Raw genomic sequence first — 19587 nt, 5'->3', positions numbered from 1 at the left:
AATGCAGGACAAATCACTTAGACAGCCTGAGACCCAGAGAGGTTATCTCCAGAATGGTATACCTACTTTTCAGGTGTATTATGAGGACAAATCCATTCATATATATTAGATATCTTGAGACCATGGGTGCAAGGCATTATAGAATTGTATTACTACTTCTTCTAGTGCTCATTTTAATAGTTATTCTTTATTGGGAAGACCCTGGTGTTGGGAAAGGAGGTAACTCTAGGCTGAACTGGATTCAGCAGGCTTGAATGCAGTGCATTCATTTGGTCTTGGATTACCACCTGAACAGTTCAGGGTAATGAAAGTGCATGAAAGTGCTGTCATATTGTAGCTAACCTCAGTGGTACTTGTGAAGCGACCTTTGAATTTGAACGGTTTCAGAGTAGCAGCCGTGTTAGTCTGTATTCGCAAAAAGAAAAGGAGTACCTGTGGCACCTTAGAGACTGACCAATTTATTTGAGCATAAGCGTTCGTGAGCTACAGCTCACTTCATCGGATGCATATTCCACAGTATGCATCCGATGAAGTGAGCTGTAGCTCACGAAAGCTTATGCTCAAATAAATTGGTTAGTCTCTAGGGTGCCACAAGTACTCCTTTTCTTTTCTTTGAATTTGAAAACCTCTGATCCCTGAAATCTGGACTCTGGGCTCTGGCTTTTGTTATTCATGAGAATAGCACTTCTCAGAATCATCTGAGAATCATCTGAGAATAAACCCACAATCTGAGGGGAGAGCTTGTCTGATTATTTTGGGGGGATTTTTTGAGTCCCTAATGATTAATTAACCAGGTTAATTTGGTTCATATTGAGAGGCTTTGAAAGAACAGTTCTTGAATTCTCCAAAATGGAGACATGCTAGTCATGTAAAATGTTTAATCTAGTTTATAAGGGTCCTTTAAATTCTCATGTAAATCAGTGGTCAGCTCTTTTGCCAGAGCACCTCCAGTCCCAGCTAGTAACTACTGCTTCAGCGACATGTGTAAAGGAAGTGGAATGTGTCAGAACACAGGAAGGAGGAAAGAGTGACGATTCATTGTTCTCATGTATGAATAAAATCAAACAGATGTGATTCCAATTGCTATGGCTGGAGGCATCTCCACTCAGAGGCAAAGGCTCACGGCTTCATAATAGCCGCTGAATAATGGACGGGTATAGCAGTAACTCCACAGTTAGCACGAATGTATTTGCCAATAAAATGAGATGTATGGGCATTTTTAGACCAAATTATTAATGGAAGCCCTTCTCAAAACAGCTGGAAGAAATATCTGCATTTTCCCAGTGTCTAAACCTCCATTCATTACTCTTTCACCTAGAAAGCAAAAAAGGACTTCCCATTTTTAAGGGCCAAATTCTTGTATTTGCAGCTCTCATTATCCCCAGTAGAAGCCAGAATTTGGCCACTTAGCTCAGGCCATGGATTTAGGATTAAGCAGCCTTGCAAAATGCTACTTGCCCACAGCAAGTAATTGGGGTGGGATGGTTTTTTTATTTTGTTTTGTTTTTTTGCGATGGGCAAGTAACATATGCATATCGAGATTATCTTCAGTCACTGGAGCAAAAGGAGAGTGAGTAGATTTCGCACCTGGACTGGTAAATTTTCAAGGCTGGAATAAAAACTCACTTGCTGAGTCCAGGAATCCTATCAGAAGGACTATCCCGTAATCTCCACATATCAGAGAAAACTGTGCTCGAAATCCAAAGACCCGTGTGGGGTGCTGATGTGCCAGGGTATATTTTCTTTGTGCTGTGGAGAGTTGGATGCCCTTGCAGTGTGATGAGACTCTGTCTATACACTAATAATGTGCTTTAATTGGCAAACTCCCTTTAAAAAAAACCAACCAAGATCTGGAATTGAGCTGGGGAATTTTAAAAAGATTGTCAAGTGTTTTCCTCCTCCCTTTCTCCTGAATTCCTTCTTTCTGACTCCACTTCCACCTCCCATCATCTCTTCCGTAGTCCCATTGTAAAGTAACTCTGTTACCGTGATTCCAAATGGCTAGAAGTGCTGATGGATGGGCCATCCCAAAGCGCCAGCCTCCCTTGTGAAAGCCAGCCTTGCTCGCTTGCTGACAGATGTTGAGCAAACAAAGTATAGGCCCTGGGAGAGGCACTTCCACACTCCAGCAGATTGTGTCACCGAAGCCTCGTTAAGCTGTCATAACTTCTCTCCCTTTTCCTTTCCCATCACAGCTGATTACCAGGGTAATTGTGAAAACAGAAGCTGTCTCTTTTATGAGCCTGTTCCATTTGACAGGGTGCAGGAGACAATCAGAGACCAAGTGCTGGGGAATTTGAATGGAAAGAGAGGGAAAGTAGCTCTAAGTAGTTCTTTTAATTTTGGTTTGAAACAGATTTTTTTCCCCCTGAGCTCTGCGCAGTAGTTTACCCTTGAACAGAGCTACAGACAAGGTCCCAAGTGCCCTGCAGGAAGCTGGGCATATGTTCTGCAACAAGTTCCTCTGGTTTCAGCAGCTCTCTAATGCATCAGACTGGAAATCCAGTGGCCGCTTTTATGATGCTAAATAATCAGTACAGTATCCCCTGTGTTATTTATTTGGACTTTACATTGAATATAGTTTATTGATCTGAAAATATCAACGTGATGCTCGGCCACAGCTATAAATGGATCCTGCTTTGTGAACCCAGCCCCATTTGGGGGTTGGTAATAACTCCTCAAACCAAGGCCAGATTGGCTTAGTTTCAGTTTTTGCTGTGCAAGTTTCACAGAGAGCTAGCTAGCTGTATATCCCCCATCTGTACCTCCATGGTGCTCGGGGCTTGAACTTCCTCCGTGTCCACCTCAGATTGGAGTGAAGTGGCTTTAAATATGCACAGAGCAGCCCTTTCTAAACTACCAAGCTGCAGCACGGCTCTCAAAACAGACAGCAAGACAGATCAGCCATGGAATCCGAAACGGGAATGCCCCTGTGCTCCTCCCAGTGACCTTTCTGAGTGAGAAGGCGAAGTGAAAGAGCTGGACTCATCACATGATCATAGTGACTTGCTTTGGAGCAGGGTCTGATACTGAGTGTGGGAGAGCAGTACTGATACTGTACTCCTGGTTCCACTCGCACGACATCCTGTTACTGATTAAGGACTGAACTTCAGCCACTGCTGCTGTGCTGTCCCTGTGGTAATGGGCTTTCACACTTTGTACATGACCTTGACTGATTTGGAATGCAACAGTTTTATCCTTCACTGGGGCTTTCTGGCATTGTACATTTACAGCTAAACCTGATTTACTGTAGCTTTTCTAGGTGAAGGATATGTCTTGAGGGAGGGCAGGTGGCTTTGGTGTTTTCTGCCGTGAGGCAGGGTTGGTTTGTGTTCAGGGCTCCATGCTAGCAATATTGCATCCCCTGGCCACTCCCAATCCCCAGAAAGTGCTGTACCTCATTTTAGCTGCACTAACCCTTTCATAACCTGATCTTACTCCTCAGAAGATTTTATGCCTCTAGGGCCCAGCCCCAGGATTCACATTGACATGGGCCCAGTCTGACTCTTGCCCTGTATTGGAATGGAATATATATTCCGGAATAAGTGAAGGCAAACTGCAGATAAAGCACAATTTGCTGCATCTCACAGACAGAGGCAGAATACTGGGCTCATGGTGTAGTTCCTGGGCTCTTCTGGAGGAGCAGTTGGGCACCAAAACTTCCAGCCACAGAGCTGCATCCAGGAGTCCCTGTGAGCGTGGCTCACCCAATAGTCCGTAACCCAGACTGATGGCTTCTTTGTTTTGAGAAGACAAACTTACAGGTATGAACAAATTTTCCCGCTGTTCCCACGTCTGTAAAGCACTTTTCGCAGCTGTCAATGCTGGATAAATAATGCCATCAGGGCAGGTGAATCACCGCAAAGATGTAAAACTCCACCTTGTGTGTGGGTTTCGGTGCTATAAAAACCCTAACGCCCGCTTTTATTTTAATATTGCAGGTTGTTTTCTACTCTGTCAGTTCTTACGGGAAGTCTCTTAGCTAGACAGATGCTATAAAAATGAAAGGGACTTTTCTTCTTTAAACCCAATGTCTGTCTGATGTAAATGGGCAAACAAACATTCCAGCCTCTGTTGACAAATAATAGCACTGTCACCTGTCCCCCGTACTGTCCAGGCTGTCAGCTCTCTCCCTGCAGCCCCCATTATTTCCTCCCTGGGCCAGAAGCACGTAAAGCTGTGAGAACAATGGAAAAACAAAACTTGGGTGGGGGAGGGAGGGTCCCAGAGTCCAGGCACCAGCCCGAGCCCAAACACCTCCGCCGCAAGTAAAGATCCCTGCAGCCCGAGCCCTGCAAGCCCGAGTCAGCTGGCCCAGCCCAGCCACAACTGTTTAATTGAAGTGTAGATGTACTCTTGTATGCCATAGCCAAATCCTAGTGTGTGGCCCTGCTCAGGCAGGAGCTCCACATGCCCTTGAGCTACCAGCCAAAGGGCTACTGGTCCAGTTGCAGGTCGGGAGGAAGCTAGTGGATCCACAACAGCAAAGCTTGGCCTGGACTCTGAACCCTGGTAAAAGGGCTGGGCATGAACATCTTTCCCCCCACAAACTCTCTACTTGATCCATTCTGCTGGTGCCTGCTCTTTTGGAGCTTCTGGCTGCTGCTCTGTTTCCAGCTTGCACAAGGTATTTTTTTCTGATCCCTGTACTCTTGCCTCAGGGGATGGACAACTCTTCAGCTGGACTCCCCTGAGCAGGAATCCAGGACTTGCAAGGGACCGGGGGGAAGTGACTTGCCTTTTTCTCTCTCAGAACATACCAGCTGGACCCAGCCCTTCCTCTACCCACAGCACCTTCTGTCATTCCTGTGGGATAGCCTGGCAAGCCACCACAATGCTGCTAGAGCCTGGAGAGTAGCTCCCGTTCATAAGCAAGGGAAATGCAGACTCTTGGGCTGCTGCCTTTATCTTTCCCAGTGGATTCTGTTGATCTGGTACCTGGCAGCCCCTGCAAAGTGCTGGGTGGAGCTTTGGGTGGGGAAATCTTGTTCATCTCTGCTTCAGTGGCCAACTTCTAGCCAAGTGCCTGCAGCCCAGGAATCTGTGGATTTTCAGCCTACATGCCAATCGCTTGTGAGGCACAGACAAGGCTGGCGGTTGGAAGGTGGCCTTCCCATTATGAAACTGGCAAGTATATGATGAGGAATGTTGAGGGCAAGGGAGAAAAGACCTCTTCCTTTGCCTGGGGACTCAATGCATAAAGCAGTTCTCTTCCATAATGGGCTTGGAGAGCTATTATGAAGTGTTATATTCAAAGATCAGAGTAACAGCCGTGTTAGTCTGTATTCGCAAAAAGAAAAGGAGGACTTGTGGCACCTTAGAGACTAACCAATTTATTTGAGCATGAGCTTTCATGAGCTACAGCTCACTTCATCGGATGCATACTGTGGAAGTGAGCTGTAGCTCACGAAAGCTCATGCTCAAATAAATTGGTTAGTCTCTAAGGTGCCACAAGTACTCCTTTTCTTTTTATATTCAAGGAGGAATTGGAAACCACCTCTGTAGGAATCTTGCCACCAAGGAACTTGAATAACATTTGTTCCTGCCTCTGGGGAAATAGTTTATGCTTTCTGCTCACAGTGAATAGAAATGCCTTGTCAACCTTGAGCAGCAAATGCATCACACAGAGCCCATGGACTCGGCCCTTTAAGGTTTGACTTACATTATCCAGTCAGGTGCTTCTCAGAGCATTGCCTCATAGAATTTTTTCCCCATGATCGTGTGACCTATAATGAGGCTGGAAGAAGTTGATGAGATACATGCAAATGTGGATAAAAGAACCAGGCTGCATGGTCAAATTGTTTAGGAAATTACAAAGAAAGTTTTCTGCTGGAGGAACTGAAAGCAACTTCATCAGCAAAACATCTGCCTGCTGCTTCAGGGATTCACACGTCTTCTTGTGAGCACATTCCAAGAGAGAGATGCATCCCTATCTTCAGAGAGAGAAGAGAGTGCATCCGTAAAGATCTTGTTTTCTGTGTCCTTCTTCTTAGCTTTGTCCAAAGCATCAGTGAAGCTTTGTTGATCACAGCAGTGGAAAATAACACAATGAGAGACAAAACACAAATCCTTACAGAGGCCCACCTAATATCTGTCTCCTGAGAAGCAGTTTTGGGGGTTTAATTGTTAAAACAGACTTGCACTGTTGCCTTTGCTTAGAAAAACATGAAACTATGGAATAGGAGCCAGATTCTTATACCCTTCCTCACCCTGAATAGCAGCTCGCTCAACATGTCTATGGATGCAGAAATTACTGGCTGAGGTTCTTTGGTCTGTGTCATGCAAGAGGTCAGACTAGATGATCATAATGGTCCCTTCTGGGGTCAGAATCTATTATTTCAGTGGGGCTAAGTGTGGAAGAAGATATACTGCTTAATGCGAGTCATGAAACCAGAATTTGGACCATAGCTTGTTATTTATGTAGGGCCAGTAAAGACCAGGACACAGTCCCTACCTCAAAGGGCTTGCAATTTAATTTTAGACATGATGCTATGTGTAAGAGTAAGGAGTGAGGAAGGGCAAGGATAACAACAATAAGATCACATGGTGAGTCGCTTGCAGACTTGTGTTTTCTATTGTAGAAATGGCAGAACAAACTCCAGGAATGGTGCTGAGACCCTGTGGTCCTTTCGTCAAATGCAGATGCATGAGCGCTATTATTATCTAGCTTTCACTATGGCCTGTCTAACACCAGGCAGATTGAACAGGTTATAGAGCTTCCTGTTCCTAGGCCTCAGTGCCGTTTTTGGAGCAATGGCAGGAAAACACCCGCTTCAGAGCGTTTAGGAGTGATGGAGGATAGAAATGGATGCATTCTCTGCATTCAGGTCCCTTCTAGAGATTTGTTTCTTCTGTGATTCCCACAAGAAGTGAACCAACACCTGCACACACCCCCAAACACACACACATTATCCTCCCAACACCTTGTCCTCTTGACACCTATCATTTTGGCACATTTTCTTTCAGGCTGGAGGTTCTTGCGTAACCTCCTCTGAAGCCATCACCCACGTAATTCTGTAGACTAGTGTGAGGTCCTCGTAGATTCTGTGCTTGAACACCCAGTTAGTTAAGGTGAGGAAAAACACGCTAGAAGTTTGGATCCAATCCCGTTGCTTGCAGACCTGGCCATAGTGATGCACACATTTGTAACCTCTAGGCTGGACTATTGCAATTCTCTTTATCTAGGAAAAGTAGCAAGTAGTCAGATTTATTGCTTAAAGTCAATACTAGCATAGTCCGGGAAGAAAGCTCAGTACAATACCAGTTTCCAGGAAGCCATCTTGTGCAGTGTTGTTAAATTTACCTTACACAAAAGGTGTGCTCCCTTCCTTGTCATTGTTTTGGATACTAGCATTCCAGGCACTAGCCCATGAAACTACCTCTCTAACTTGTACTAAAACATAGAATGAATGAATCTTGATTTTGACGTGTTTCCTATCTTCTTATGCCATATGCTGAATTGTACTATTGCAAGGGATTGTGGGATGTAGCTTAGCATGAGTGAACAGAACTCTGGGAAAAACATAGACCCATTCAACTCTTATAACTGCCAGGCATTTGTGTAATGTGGTATAAACTAACTAGATGTGCATGGCATCAGTCCTGGTTACTGGAGAGACAGTCTCATCCGCTGCAAACAGGACCTCCCACAACAGCTGCATTCCACCAGAACAGTGGTTCACTCAACCAATAGGGGAGGCTTGTGACCATGGGAGACAGGAGCTGGACCAGGAACATAGAACTCGCTACCAGAACAGAGAAGAGTGACCACTGGACTTGCTGCACTTAAAGAGCCAAATATAAAACCTGCCTCTTTGCCCAGGCTTTAGCACCCTCAATCTCACTGATTCATAAAAAAACTAAACAAATAATAAGCCTGCTTCCTGATGGCGTTGGGGGAAGAGAGAGAGAACCTCATCCTCTTCTGTGTTTGCATACTATAACAATGAGGTCTCTATAAGCATTCAAGGAATGAATGGATGGATAGGAGGGGACTTGGCATGTATGATCTGCTTTAGGCTGAGAAATAAAAGTCATACTGATGGCAAAGTTTGCAGAGTGCTCCTCACCAAAATCTCTAGCTGGTGAGCACAGAATGAAGAATTCATTAGGGTTTAGTCCTTAGTAGCCTCTGCTCCTGCCATCCATGAGATTGCTGCTTAAACTTGGAATTGTTTTAAGTCCTATGCCATTCCCGTAGTCCGTGAGCTCCTGCCATTGTGAGAAGGCTTCGCCAAATAGCTGGGGTTTGCAGCATGCTCTGGAAATAGACACACTTGGGCTTGTTCTATGAGCACTCAGATCACTTCTACCTTCTGATCTCTTACATGACCATGCTTTGGGATTGCCAGCACTTAATCAGACTTGCCCAGTGGTGCACAAGCTCTGGTCTGTACAGCTGTTTCTTGTAGCTATGTTCAGAAGTGCTCATACACTTATTTTCTGCATTTGATTTGTACCCAAGTTGTGAATGCACACAGCTTTGCCCACCCACACAGCCTAGATGTGTGTGCACATCAGGTGTTTTGCACATGTGCAGAAGTTCATACAGAGCCCTGAGCATGGACTTTAAAAATGTGCACCTGAAACCAGCCTTGTCGATTTGCAATCAGTATAATTGCCCAGTTCTCAGGCACTAAACCAGTCCTGCAGTGTTTCAGCTGCAACTCCAAAACAGCCCATTTTTAAATGAAAAATGTGTTTAATATAAGTGTTTGTAAACCCCCTTTATTTTTTTTATTTTTTTGCTACTCATACCTACATTTCTGTCCTAAGGTGCCTGAATTCCTTTAAGCCTGTCTTCTGCTCTTTGGAAGGAGGGCTGAGAAACACAAAAACAGTCTCCCAAAAAGTAACTTTTAACAGCCAGCAAAGATGAAAATTACTCATGCAAACTGGAAAGGCACCTTTACATAAAGAGAGTTACATGAGCAGATAGTCCCAATAAATACACACTTTAATGTGCCTGTCAAGGTTCCTCCCCCACTCTGAACTCTAGGGTACAGATGTGGGGACCTGCATGAAAAACCTCCTAAGCTTATCTTTACCAGCTTAGGTCAAAACTTCCCCAAGGTACAAAATATTCCACCCTTTGTCCTTGGATTGGCCACTACCACCACCAAACAAATACTGGTTACTGGGGAAGAGCTGTTTGGACACGTCTTTCCCCCCAAAATACTTCCCAAAACCTTGCACCCCACTTTCTGGACAAGGTTTGGTAAAAAGCCTCACCAATTTGCCTAGGTGACTACAGACCCAGACCCTTGGATCCTAAGAACAATGAACAATCCTCCCAACACTTGCACCCCCCCTTTCCTGGGAAATGTTGGATAAAAAGCCTCACCAATTTGCATAGGTGACCACAGACCCAAACCCTTGGATCTGAGAACAATGAAAAGGCATTCAGTTTTCTTACAAGAAGACTTTAATAAAAATAGAAGTAATTAGAAATAAGAAATCCCCCCTGTAAAATCAGGATGGTAGATACCTTACAGGGTAATTAGATTCAAAACATAGAGAACCCCTCTAGGCAAACCTTAAGTTACAAAAAAGATACACAGACAGAAATAGTTATTCTATTCAGCACAATTCTTTTCTCAGCCATTTAAAGAAATCATAATCTAACACGTACCTAGCTAGATTACTTACTAAAAGTTCTAAGACTCCATTCCTGGTCTATCCCCAGCAAAGACAGAATATAGACAGACACACAGACCCTTTGTTTCTCTCCCTCCTCCCAGCTTTTGAAAGTATCTTGTCTCCTCATTGGTCATTTTGGTCAGGTGCCAGCGAGGTTACCTTTAGCTTCTTAACCCTTTACAGGTGAGAGGAGATTTCCTCTGGCCAGGAGGGATTTTAAAGGGGTTTACCCTTCCCTTTATATTTATGACAGTGCCCTAGAGGAATGGGAATACATTGGAGTCCAAAACTAGAAGGTCAAGCAATAAAACTGCATTTTACTGGAAGGGGGGAAAAACAATCTGCTCAGCATATCCATTGGATGGAGGTAGGCAATTTGGATGCTGGCATCCATCTATTCAAGCCTCCCCAGCCAGGTTAAACCACTATCCCACATAGTATATACTACAGCTTTGCTTTACGAAAAAGGTAGATAAACTCTGGGTGGTCAACCTCTTAGGCACTGAACATTTTCCTAAGGTTTCAGATGGACTTCAGGAGAGCATGCCAAAGAGGAACAAATAGTAGGTAGAGTGAGATTCCTGGAAGGAGCCTGTCCTAACTCACCTTGCCTTTCCCCTGCTGAAAAACACTCAGTCCTAATGTGACTCTGTGTAGCTGGTTCCCAACCCTTCCTCAGACTGGGAGCCATAAGTGGGGAGGTGGGAGTCCGGAATGGCCGTATGAGAGCTGGTAACATGCCAGCTGGACCGACCTGAGGACTCTCTTCTAACTAGAAGCTGCTGCAGGTGCTCTCTCCCTGGCTGTTCTTGGTTGTTGTCATAAACTTAAGAGTGCTGAAATATAATAGAGCAGATCCTCAAAATCCTTACACTGCTCATTTGGCAGCTGCTTTTCTTAGAGGCATCCTGCACCTGCAGACAATGAAGCAAGTCATGGATGCTTGCAGCCATATCTCACCTGGGGCTCTCACAAGGTTAGCAGAATAGAGCGGATCAGGCAATGGAGATTTTTTCCTCAGAAATTCTGACAAACACAAATAAACTAATTTGTATTGAAAACACCCTCAGAATTATGACCAGGCTTGGGATGGACCTGATTAAACAAAGCCGCAAACGTATTGCTAGGAAGGAGCAGTAAACATTAATGATGAGATTTTCAAAGCAGCCCCAGTAAACTAAGTGTCTAACTCTCATTTAATTTCAGTGGGATTTGAGTACCTAAATCCCTTAAAATCCTCTGAAAGTCTCAGCATAGTAGTTGTCCTTGAAGATCATTCCAATGGTGCCAGCTATCGCAGTTTTATTGCAAGTCTTGCAATATTGGATGTTTTATGTAAAGACCCAGTTCCTGAAATCCTGTGAGTATGTGAGAATCTCAGATATCATTATTGTTCTTGAGTTTCTAGCCCTTGTGGTTACAGATAAAAAGCTTGAAAATGTGACCTAAGGGTGCCCGAAATCTCACAAACCAGAAGGCAAAGGAAAAGAAAATATTTTTAAAATCTCATGATTGTGGGCGTGGGAGGGGCAGACTCATGATTTTTGAACATTTGGGGTTGGCAATATTGATTCCATTCTGAACCTTCAAAAATACCTTGGTGAAAAAAGATTCAGCGATCCATCACAATCCTGCCATACTTGAAGGGACATAGAGAGAAATTAAATATTTATGGAGCATCATACTCTCTTTGCACTGTCCTCAGGGAATGTTTGTTAAAGATAAAAATAGATGGAAGGAGATCGGATCAAGCGCCCCCTGTTGGACACTCAACAGACTGCTGAATTGCATGTGTCAGCTTGCTGGGGCTGGGCAGAGCTCAGGTGCTGTCCCTGGGTTTGGGCCTCTAGGCACACAATCCAGGAGCAGACCTCACGTCTAATACCCCTCTTCGCAGTGGGAAACCCACGGTCCAATACTCTAGTGCCATCTCCCTCAAGCCTCCTTAGCAGCTCTTGCGCGTTCCCCAGAATCCCACCGACAGTGTGAGACTTCTGGTTTAGAGTTTACCTCTTCAGGGCTATGTGACCGTGAAAGCTGACAGGCAGACTTTGCCCAGGATTCTAGAACCCAATTGCTTTTTACCCTGGTAGCACAAGAAATATATAGATATATGCAAAATAATAAACACACCAAAACAAATTTCCTTGCCTCAGTTTCCTCACCACTCAGGAGAGTTCTTTGGGAGTAGGCCAGAATCCTCTCAGGAAGTCAGGATCCTTCCTCATCCCTTCTGCACATGGCTTCTCTTCCAGAATATGGAATAAATCAATCAACCAATCAATCCCCCTCTCTCTCAAATGGCTGCTGAGAGACCCTCTCTTTTATAACCTGTAGTCCAATGTTTCTCAGACTGGGGGTCCTGACCCAAAAGGGAGTCGCAAGACTATTGTGGGAGGGGTTGCGAGAGTGGCGGCTGCTGGCCAGGTGCCCAGCTCTGAAGGCCACGCCACCACCAGCAGCAATGCAGAAGTAAGGGTGGCATAGGATGGAGGGGGATCGTCACAGCCAGAAATATTTTCAAATGGGGTCCCAGCAGCCCCTTTGTCAAGTGACTCCCTGATCAGCCCCATCAGGTGATCAGAATCCTCTACCAGCTAATCTATTACTTAGTTACTAACCCACCTGGGTAAACTGATCCTTCTGGATAGGAGCCAGCCTGCTGTCTGGAGTGATTTCATTTCAATGGGAGAGCACTTAAGCTAACAACCCTTTGTTATTGTTTTACTACCCCTTGGACTTCCAGTTCAACATGGAGGTAAAAGGACAACAGAGAAAGTAAACAAACTGCACATTCAAAATGGAGGCTGCAGTCTGGCTCAGATGCTCATAACCAGCCCCTCAGTCTCAAACAGAATTCATAAGCTGTACATAGACAATTTCCCCTTATCATCACATCTGCCTACTATTGGAGAGGAATGTGTGTGGTAGGAAAAGATTTATGTGCCTGACACAGAAAAGAAATTGTTCAGGAGTAATTAATCCTCATGAAAATATGATCCCATAGTCATGGAGACCTTCCCACGATTGTGATGTTTGAAGTGCTGGTTGCACAAATTATTGCTGTGCAAGAACACCATTTTTACTAACCAATTAATGTTAATTCAGAGGTCAGACTGATTTTAATGGAAATAGCTTGCAATTTTTAGAGCAAAATACTAGGCATGCCTAGTTAAAGATTTGCTAAGCCCATTGTTTGTGTAGTATTTGAGGTTGCATTGCGCCAAGAGGAGACCTACCACACAGTCCAATTGTGGTGTTTTTCTTCAGCCCTGGCGAATGTCAGCACATGTTAAAGGTGATGTGGCATTTTGCTGATCATCACTTTTTCCCTTGCAAGTGCAAAGCCACTCACTTGGCAGATAAAGGAGAAGAGAATTATATTTGCCAGATACTTGCCATGTTATTCATTCCTTTAACATGTTCCATGGGAACCCAGAGTACTCCTTTTAGCTGCCAAGCTTTAGTGGAGGAGAGAAATTTGGGAAGCTTCACATTTAGTGGGGAGGGGCATTGGTCAGTGGTCAGTGTTTTGGAGGAATTGTGATATTAGATATTTCCTCCCTAGCTTGCAGAATTAATGATGTGAAAAGATTAAAAGTGCATGGAACTTGTAACAGCTCCATCCCCAAAATATACTATGCAACTCCCAAATAATTGGCAGCAGATTGGTGGCTTCTAGGAAGGGAATTAAAAAGATTAGCAAGGTATTCAGTTGAACCCACATGGTCTCCGACCCTTTGAAACCTTATGGGGCAAGGAAAAGAATGTGTCCTGTTAGAAATGGGTGTCAAGCTCTTTCCTTGTGTGTGCTTCACTCAATGTTTACACAATGTATTTCCCCATTGTTGTTCTGCTTTGTCCCATTTAGCTGTAATTATACAAACCATTTTATAAGTGGTATGAAAACTAGTTTCATCCAGCTAAATATTTTAGGCAAGTCTAAGGCAGTTCATTGCCATTGAAATTCAAAGCCCTTCGGCTCCTTTGAAAATCTAACCTTAAGCTCTAACATTTGCAGGGAAGGAGGGGGAGAGGTGTTTATAATGGTAATTTGGAGCACTCTGTACCTGGGGCAGAGCTAAAGCACATCACTCCAAAGAGAAGAGCAAAATTAGATTAGAAATAGCTGGTTTACTACAGTAAGGCCTGATGGGTCCATCAGCCTATAGAAGTTCTGCTGGGTTCTACAGCTCCAGAGACGACTCTGTCTTCGATAGGGTAAATGCCCCTCCATTGCAGCTGTGGACAGCCCAATAAAAACAATTATTAAAGCAGTTTTTTTAATAATCCACACCTCTTTCCTCTTGGAGAGAGGAGGAAAGGCTAGACACCGTGGATGCTGGTTGTGTCGCTGCACTGATGGAAGGCACCCAGATATTAGAAAGGATTTAGGGGTCATTGTGGTCAAACAACCGAACGTGAGCTCCCAGGGTGAGGCTGTGGCAAAAAGAGCCAATGTGATTCTTGGGTGCATAAAGAGGGGAGTAGTGAGGAGGCAGGTTATTTTGCCTCTTTGGTGAAATTGATAGTAGAATACAAAAAACTTAATGATTAGGCTGCTGGTGTGCTGAGACCACTGGCTGTCATGGTTGCTGACCAATATTGTCTCCTTGTTTCTTTGTACTCCCCCGTTTGTTTCTGTATCCATCTGCTGTCTCTTGTCTTGTTATTTAGATTGTAAGCCCATTGGGGCAGGGCCTGTCTTTTTGTTCTGTGTTTGTACAGCATCTACCAGGCAATACGATAATATACATAATTATAATACTGATTACAGTTCTGGTGTCCACATTTTAAAAAGAATATTGACAAATTGGAGAGGGTGCAGAAAAGAGCCGCACAAATAATTTGAGGGCTGGAGGAAACACCTTATAGTGAGATGCTTAAAGCTCTCAATCTGTTTATTTTATCAAAAAGAAGCTTGAGAGGCAACTTGATTACAGCGTATGAGTACCTTCACGGGGAGAAAACACTGGGTATTAAAGGGCTCTTCAATTTAGTGCAAAAGAGACAACAAAAGCCAGTGGCTGGCAACTGAATCCATGCAAATACAAACGAGAAATAAGGCACAAATTTGGGTGACAAACCACTGGGGAACAAACTGCAAAGGGAAGTGGTGGATTCTCCGTCTCCTGATGTCTTCAAATCAAGACTGGATGCCTTTCTGGAAAGTCTGTGTTAGCCAAACATACACCCATGGGCTCAGTACAAGGACAGCTGGATGTAAGGTTATGGCCTGGGCTATACAGGAGGTCAGACTAGATGATCTAATGATTCCTTCTGACTTAACATCTAAGAATAGATGAAACCACGGTGATGGGTGCACAGTTTAAGAACGCAAAGAGAACAGAATAGAATATGCATTCTCCAGCCATTCCCAGGGATGGAGTCCACAGCCCTTTGGATGGTGTGATAAAGAGGTGTGATAAAGGGAGTGGGAGAGGGAGGAGGATGTTCAGGAAATATTGTGTCAGGGGCCATTGACCACTGAAAACATCAGTGTGGGCCATACACGTTCAACTCACCTGCCGGGGGGGGGGGGCGCAGAGGCTCGGGGCTTCCCTCCGCAGTGGGGCGAGCCAGCGCTCGCGGCTCCAGCCCCACGGGGGGGAGCCGAAACTCGGCACCCCTCCATGAGGACTGGCTCGCCCTGCCATGGTGGGGGAAGCCCGGAGTCCCCCTCCCTCTTCCCAGTGGGTGAGTTGAACATGTGTGGCCCGCAAAACAGATTAAAATGAGCAAGGGGCTGGATCCGGCCCACAGGCCGTAGGTTCCCCACCCCTGCTCTAGACAGTAAGGACAATTCTTTCAAAAGCAGCCCCTAGATTTGGTTGCTTCTGTTTTGGGAGGACTGATCTGAGGCACCCTCGGCGTGATTTTCAGAAGTGCTTAGCACCCCCACCCCAGCTGTAATTCCTGGGACGGTGGGTGTCCAGCACCTCTGAAAATGTCTGTCTCTCATTAGATTGTGAGCTGCATAAGGCAGGGACTGGGACCTTCCCTTCTGTCTGGAAAGCTCCTAGCCCATTATGGCCACTACAACTAATAATACAGATTTTTGTGAAAGGAAGGACGGTCTTGTGGCTAAGGCTGTGGGCAGGCTCCCTGTGTGACCTGAAGCAACTCACTTAATTGCTCTGTGCTCAATTGCTCATCTGTAAAAGGGGGATAATAATGCTTCCCTCCTTTGCAGCAGTGTTGTGAGGAGAAATCTGCTGTTCTCTGTGAGGCGCTCGGATTGTACAGTGCCAAGCACCAGGGAAAAGTCTATACCTAAGTAAATAGGTGCCTAGATGTAGCCAACCATGTAAGAAAATGTTGGTCTGGGTGACTTGCCCAAGGTCACACAGTGAGTCAGTGTAAATGATAGGAATAGAACCCAGTCCTGATATATGATCTCCAACTACAACCATTACACAGGACCAGGTATCTGAAATGTGGACTTGCTTTGTTGCTCTGCCAACTAGTGACTTAGGGCTTGTTTACACACAGCCTTAGTGTATGGCAAATCAAGGTGTGAATCTACAGCGCAGTAGCTTGCTGCACACTAACTGGTTGTGTGGACCCTGCTACTGTGCACTAAAAGGTCTCTAGTGTGCTTTGATGTACTAGCAGTGTTATGTTTCAGCAACACCCAGAAACATTAGATAAAAACATAAAATGCTCTTGCTGGAAGATTGCAACATAACTCTTCTTTGTTGCTTAGAATGCAGAAAACACAAGAGCCCCAAAACAGAGAGAAACAAAGCAGGCTGCTCCCTAAAATAGAGTGGCACAACTCACCTAGCTTACTGCCTACAAACTGATTCTTCCCTACAGAGCCCTCTAGCCTGCAAGCAGGACCAGGGTATAGAGTGGCAGCTTGTGATTTTTACAGTTTTCAATATACCACAAGCAGTACCCCAAAGCACATAACAGAACTTTTACTGCCCGGTAGCAGAGTCCACACAACCAGTTAGTGCCCAGCAAGCTAGGAGCACTGTCGATTTACACCCCAACTTGCCATGCACGAGGGGCTTGCCATGCACTACCACTTTTGTAGTATAATTTATGTCATTCAGGGGTGTGAAAGAAACACCGACATGGAGAACAGGACAATGCTTTTTGTAGATCAGTTGTGTGTATTGAACTAAAAAGAGGAAGAAAAAGACCAGTGGAAAAGGGGACTGACTGTAAATGAATTTTTCAAAAGAAATGTAGGTGCTTAGGAGCCTCAGTCTCACTGAAAGTTAATGTGCCTTAGGCTTCTAAGTGCCTAAGTCACTTTAGAAATGGGGTGCAGGTGCCTAAGTCACTTACGCACTTTTTGACAAATGTTACCCTATATCTCTTGAGGGGCAGGAGAAGTGGGGAGAGAGAAAGTTGGCAGGGCTGGCTCTTAGAGAGGCCAGATGGTTTATAAAACATGTCTGACCAGCCTGATTAAATTTCTCATGACGGAGTACTAAATAGGGACAATAAATGGGCTTGTCATTGTCTCCTTGCCGACAGACATGGTAGAAATTGAAAGTAGCAAAAAAAAAAAAAAATCTGGGACACTCTGAGAGCGCCTGAGCCTAGCCACTCGGAGAGTTGTGAATGGAGCTTTTGATGGCTGTAATCTTGGCTTTTAAACAAAGCATGATTTGCCTGGTATCACTTTCTAGTTTAAAGCATTGGTGTCCCACTTTTTCATGTCAAATGTCAATGGCAAAAGGGAGAGACTGGCTGGGAGGTATGAATGGCAGTGCTGCCTTTGCATTGCGTAAGGTCCCAGAGAGGGTCATTTTTGTAATAGCGCAACAGCCATTTAGCCTCCTTTGACATAACTACAGCACTGAGGTTGCTAATCGCTGCATTGCTCATTCCAAATGCTCCTGCCGTTGGCTGGTGATAGTTATCACTTTCTCTCTTATTTTACTAGTTTAGCAATGAAGACAGGAGTCAGATGACTGTTGAAAGTTTAAAGAGCACATAAATCTGAAATCATACTGCTATCTGGAAAAAAATTATCTACAAGTAACAGCTAGCATGACTGTAACAGAAAGAGATTAGGGGAAGAGAACTATTTTCCTCTAATTTGTTTACTTTGTGTTTTTTGTATAACCTGTTGTTTGTGTTTCAATCTTCCTCAGTGCAACGTGGGAGAGAGGAACATTTCTGAATGTAGGAGAGTGTAGTTGTCAAATCACAGAATGATAGGGGGATCAGAGGCTGATACATGCAGTGATGCAAAGAGCTTTGAACTCATTTCTTTCAAGCACCTAGATTTCAAGTGGACTCTTGATGGTGTCCTTTTAACTGATATTTATTTTGTAGGCAGGGTACTGTCTTTCTAAAGAAATAAACTGAATCAAGCGCAAAAGTTGATTTCCTTACCTTTCTAAGATTTGTATGCAAACTCTCCTTTGAAAATTGGTCAGTTCAATATTTAATATTATCCCAAATACATATTCAATGTCCCTTATGGATGGGACTTTGTAATACTACTGCTTAGTCCTTCTGTAGTGCCTTCCCTCTGGGGATCTTGCACAGATTCACAAACATGAATGCACTGATACTCAGAATACCCTTGTTAGAGAAGTATTGTTGTCCCCATGGGGAAACTGAGGTATGGAGCGGTTAAGTGATTTGCCCTAGATTACGTGACAAATCAGTGACAGACCAAGTAACAGAATTAATGTGTCCTGCTTCCTCTGCCTTAGCCATAATTCCTTCTGTATAATCAATACAAATGGGAAGGATAATCTCATGCTTAAAACACAGGCACGGACAGAGTCAGCAAGTCGGGGTCCAATTTCTATCTCTGTACTGACTCCCTATGTGACCTTGGGAAGTCACCTAATTTTTCTGTGCCTCAGTTTCCTCCACTTGAAAATTTCTCTATCTCCTGGTGTGACGTTGTGAGGCTTAACTCATTGTCATTTCTGGAACATATTGAGATACTCAGATGGGAGGGCCTGTTGCAGTGCAAATTAAAGTACATTTCCCTAGCGTAGCAGCAAAGTCTCTGGGCAGGTCGACACTATGGGTCTAAGTCGACCTAAGTTATGCAACTCCAGCTACATGAATAACATAGCTGGAATTGACGTACCTTAGGTTGACTTATTGCAGTGTCTACTTACCTTATGCTATTGCAGTGATTTACCTTATGCTTCTCTTTCTGGTGGAGTACTGGAGTCGACGGGAGAGCAATCAGCAGTCGATCTAGACCTGCTAAATCGACCCCTGGTTGATCAATCGCCACATGTCAATCTCCCGATAAGTGGAGACAAACCCGCTGATGAGAGTGGATGATTTTGATGTCTAACATAGGCACTCTCAATGTACCACTTCCTTGGATGGTTATCTCTACTAGTCTTTTTTCTGTATATATTTTCGGTACATACAGCCATGTTGTCTTAATAAAAAATTTTTGGCAGATATATACTTCTCTTCCTGTGTTGTGGAGGTTTTTATTCACTTCTAATTGTCCTTTAAACTACAGGTATGGCATGAATTGCTTGATCCAGTTTGAAGATTTTGCCAATACCAACGCTTTCCGTCTTCTCAACAAATACCGCAACAGATATTGTACATTCAACGATGACATTCAGGGTAAGTGCCAGTGAAATCCTGACCGATTCACAGGGAAATGCAACTGAGTTCACAAGGCCATTAAATATACTGAGCTCAAATTTCCACTGAGCCTGATAGAGCTTATATCCCAGCAATAACAATGTAAACAAAAGCACAGAAATGTATTTTAAAAAGTGTGCCTGCCATTTCCAGTAACCTAGCTGCTCTGCAAATTTCTGCAGCAGTTGTCAGTGCGATAAAATGTACCATGTATGCTCTCCCAGTGCTTTAGTTAGTTCAGAGAGTTGACTTAATTTTCTGCAATCTGGTTGAGACAATAAAAATTATACTTAGCAGTTATGTAGGGCTTTTAGTCTTCAAATGCTGTCTCTGAAAAAGATTAAAAGGAAA

General features: G+C 44.2%; 1 protein-coding gene across 3 annotated transcripts in view; it reads left to right on the top strand.

Annotated features, from left to right (window-relative positions):
* The window catches only part of ME3 (malic enzyme 3), a 182887-nt gene that overhangs the window by 136156 nt on the left and 27144 nt on the right, over positions 1-19587 (top strand). For all 3 annotated transcript variants that reach the window (XM_074956276.1, XM_074956294.1, XM_074956286.1), the window contains exon 7: positions 19106-19215. In XM_074956276.1, the coding sequence (XP_074812377.1) occupies positions 19106-19215 (110 nt within the window). The remainder of the gene's footprint in view (positions 1-19105; positions 19216-19587) is intronic.

The sequence above is a fragment of the Natator depressus genome, chromosome 1 (assembly GCF_965152275.1).
Source record: "Natator depressus isolate rNatDep1 chromosome 1, rNatDep2.hap1, whole genome shotgun sequence".
NCBI classification, from domain to species: Eukaryota; Metazoa; Chordata; order Testudines; family Cheloniidae; genus Natator; species Natator depressus.
The sequence above is the reverse complement of the archived record's forward strand: the minus strand, read 5'-3'. Positions and strand labels throughout refer to the sequence as shown.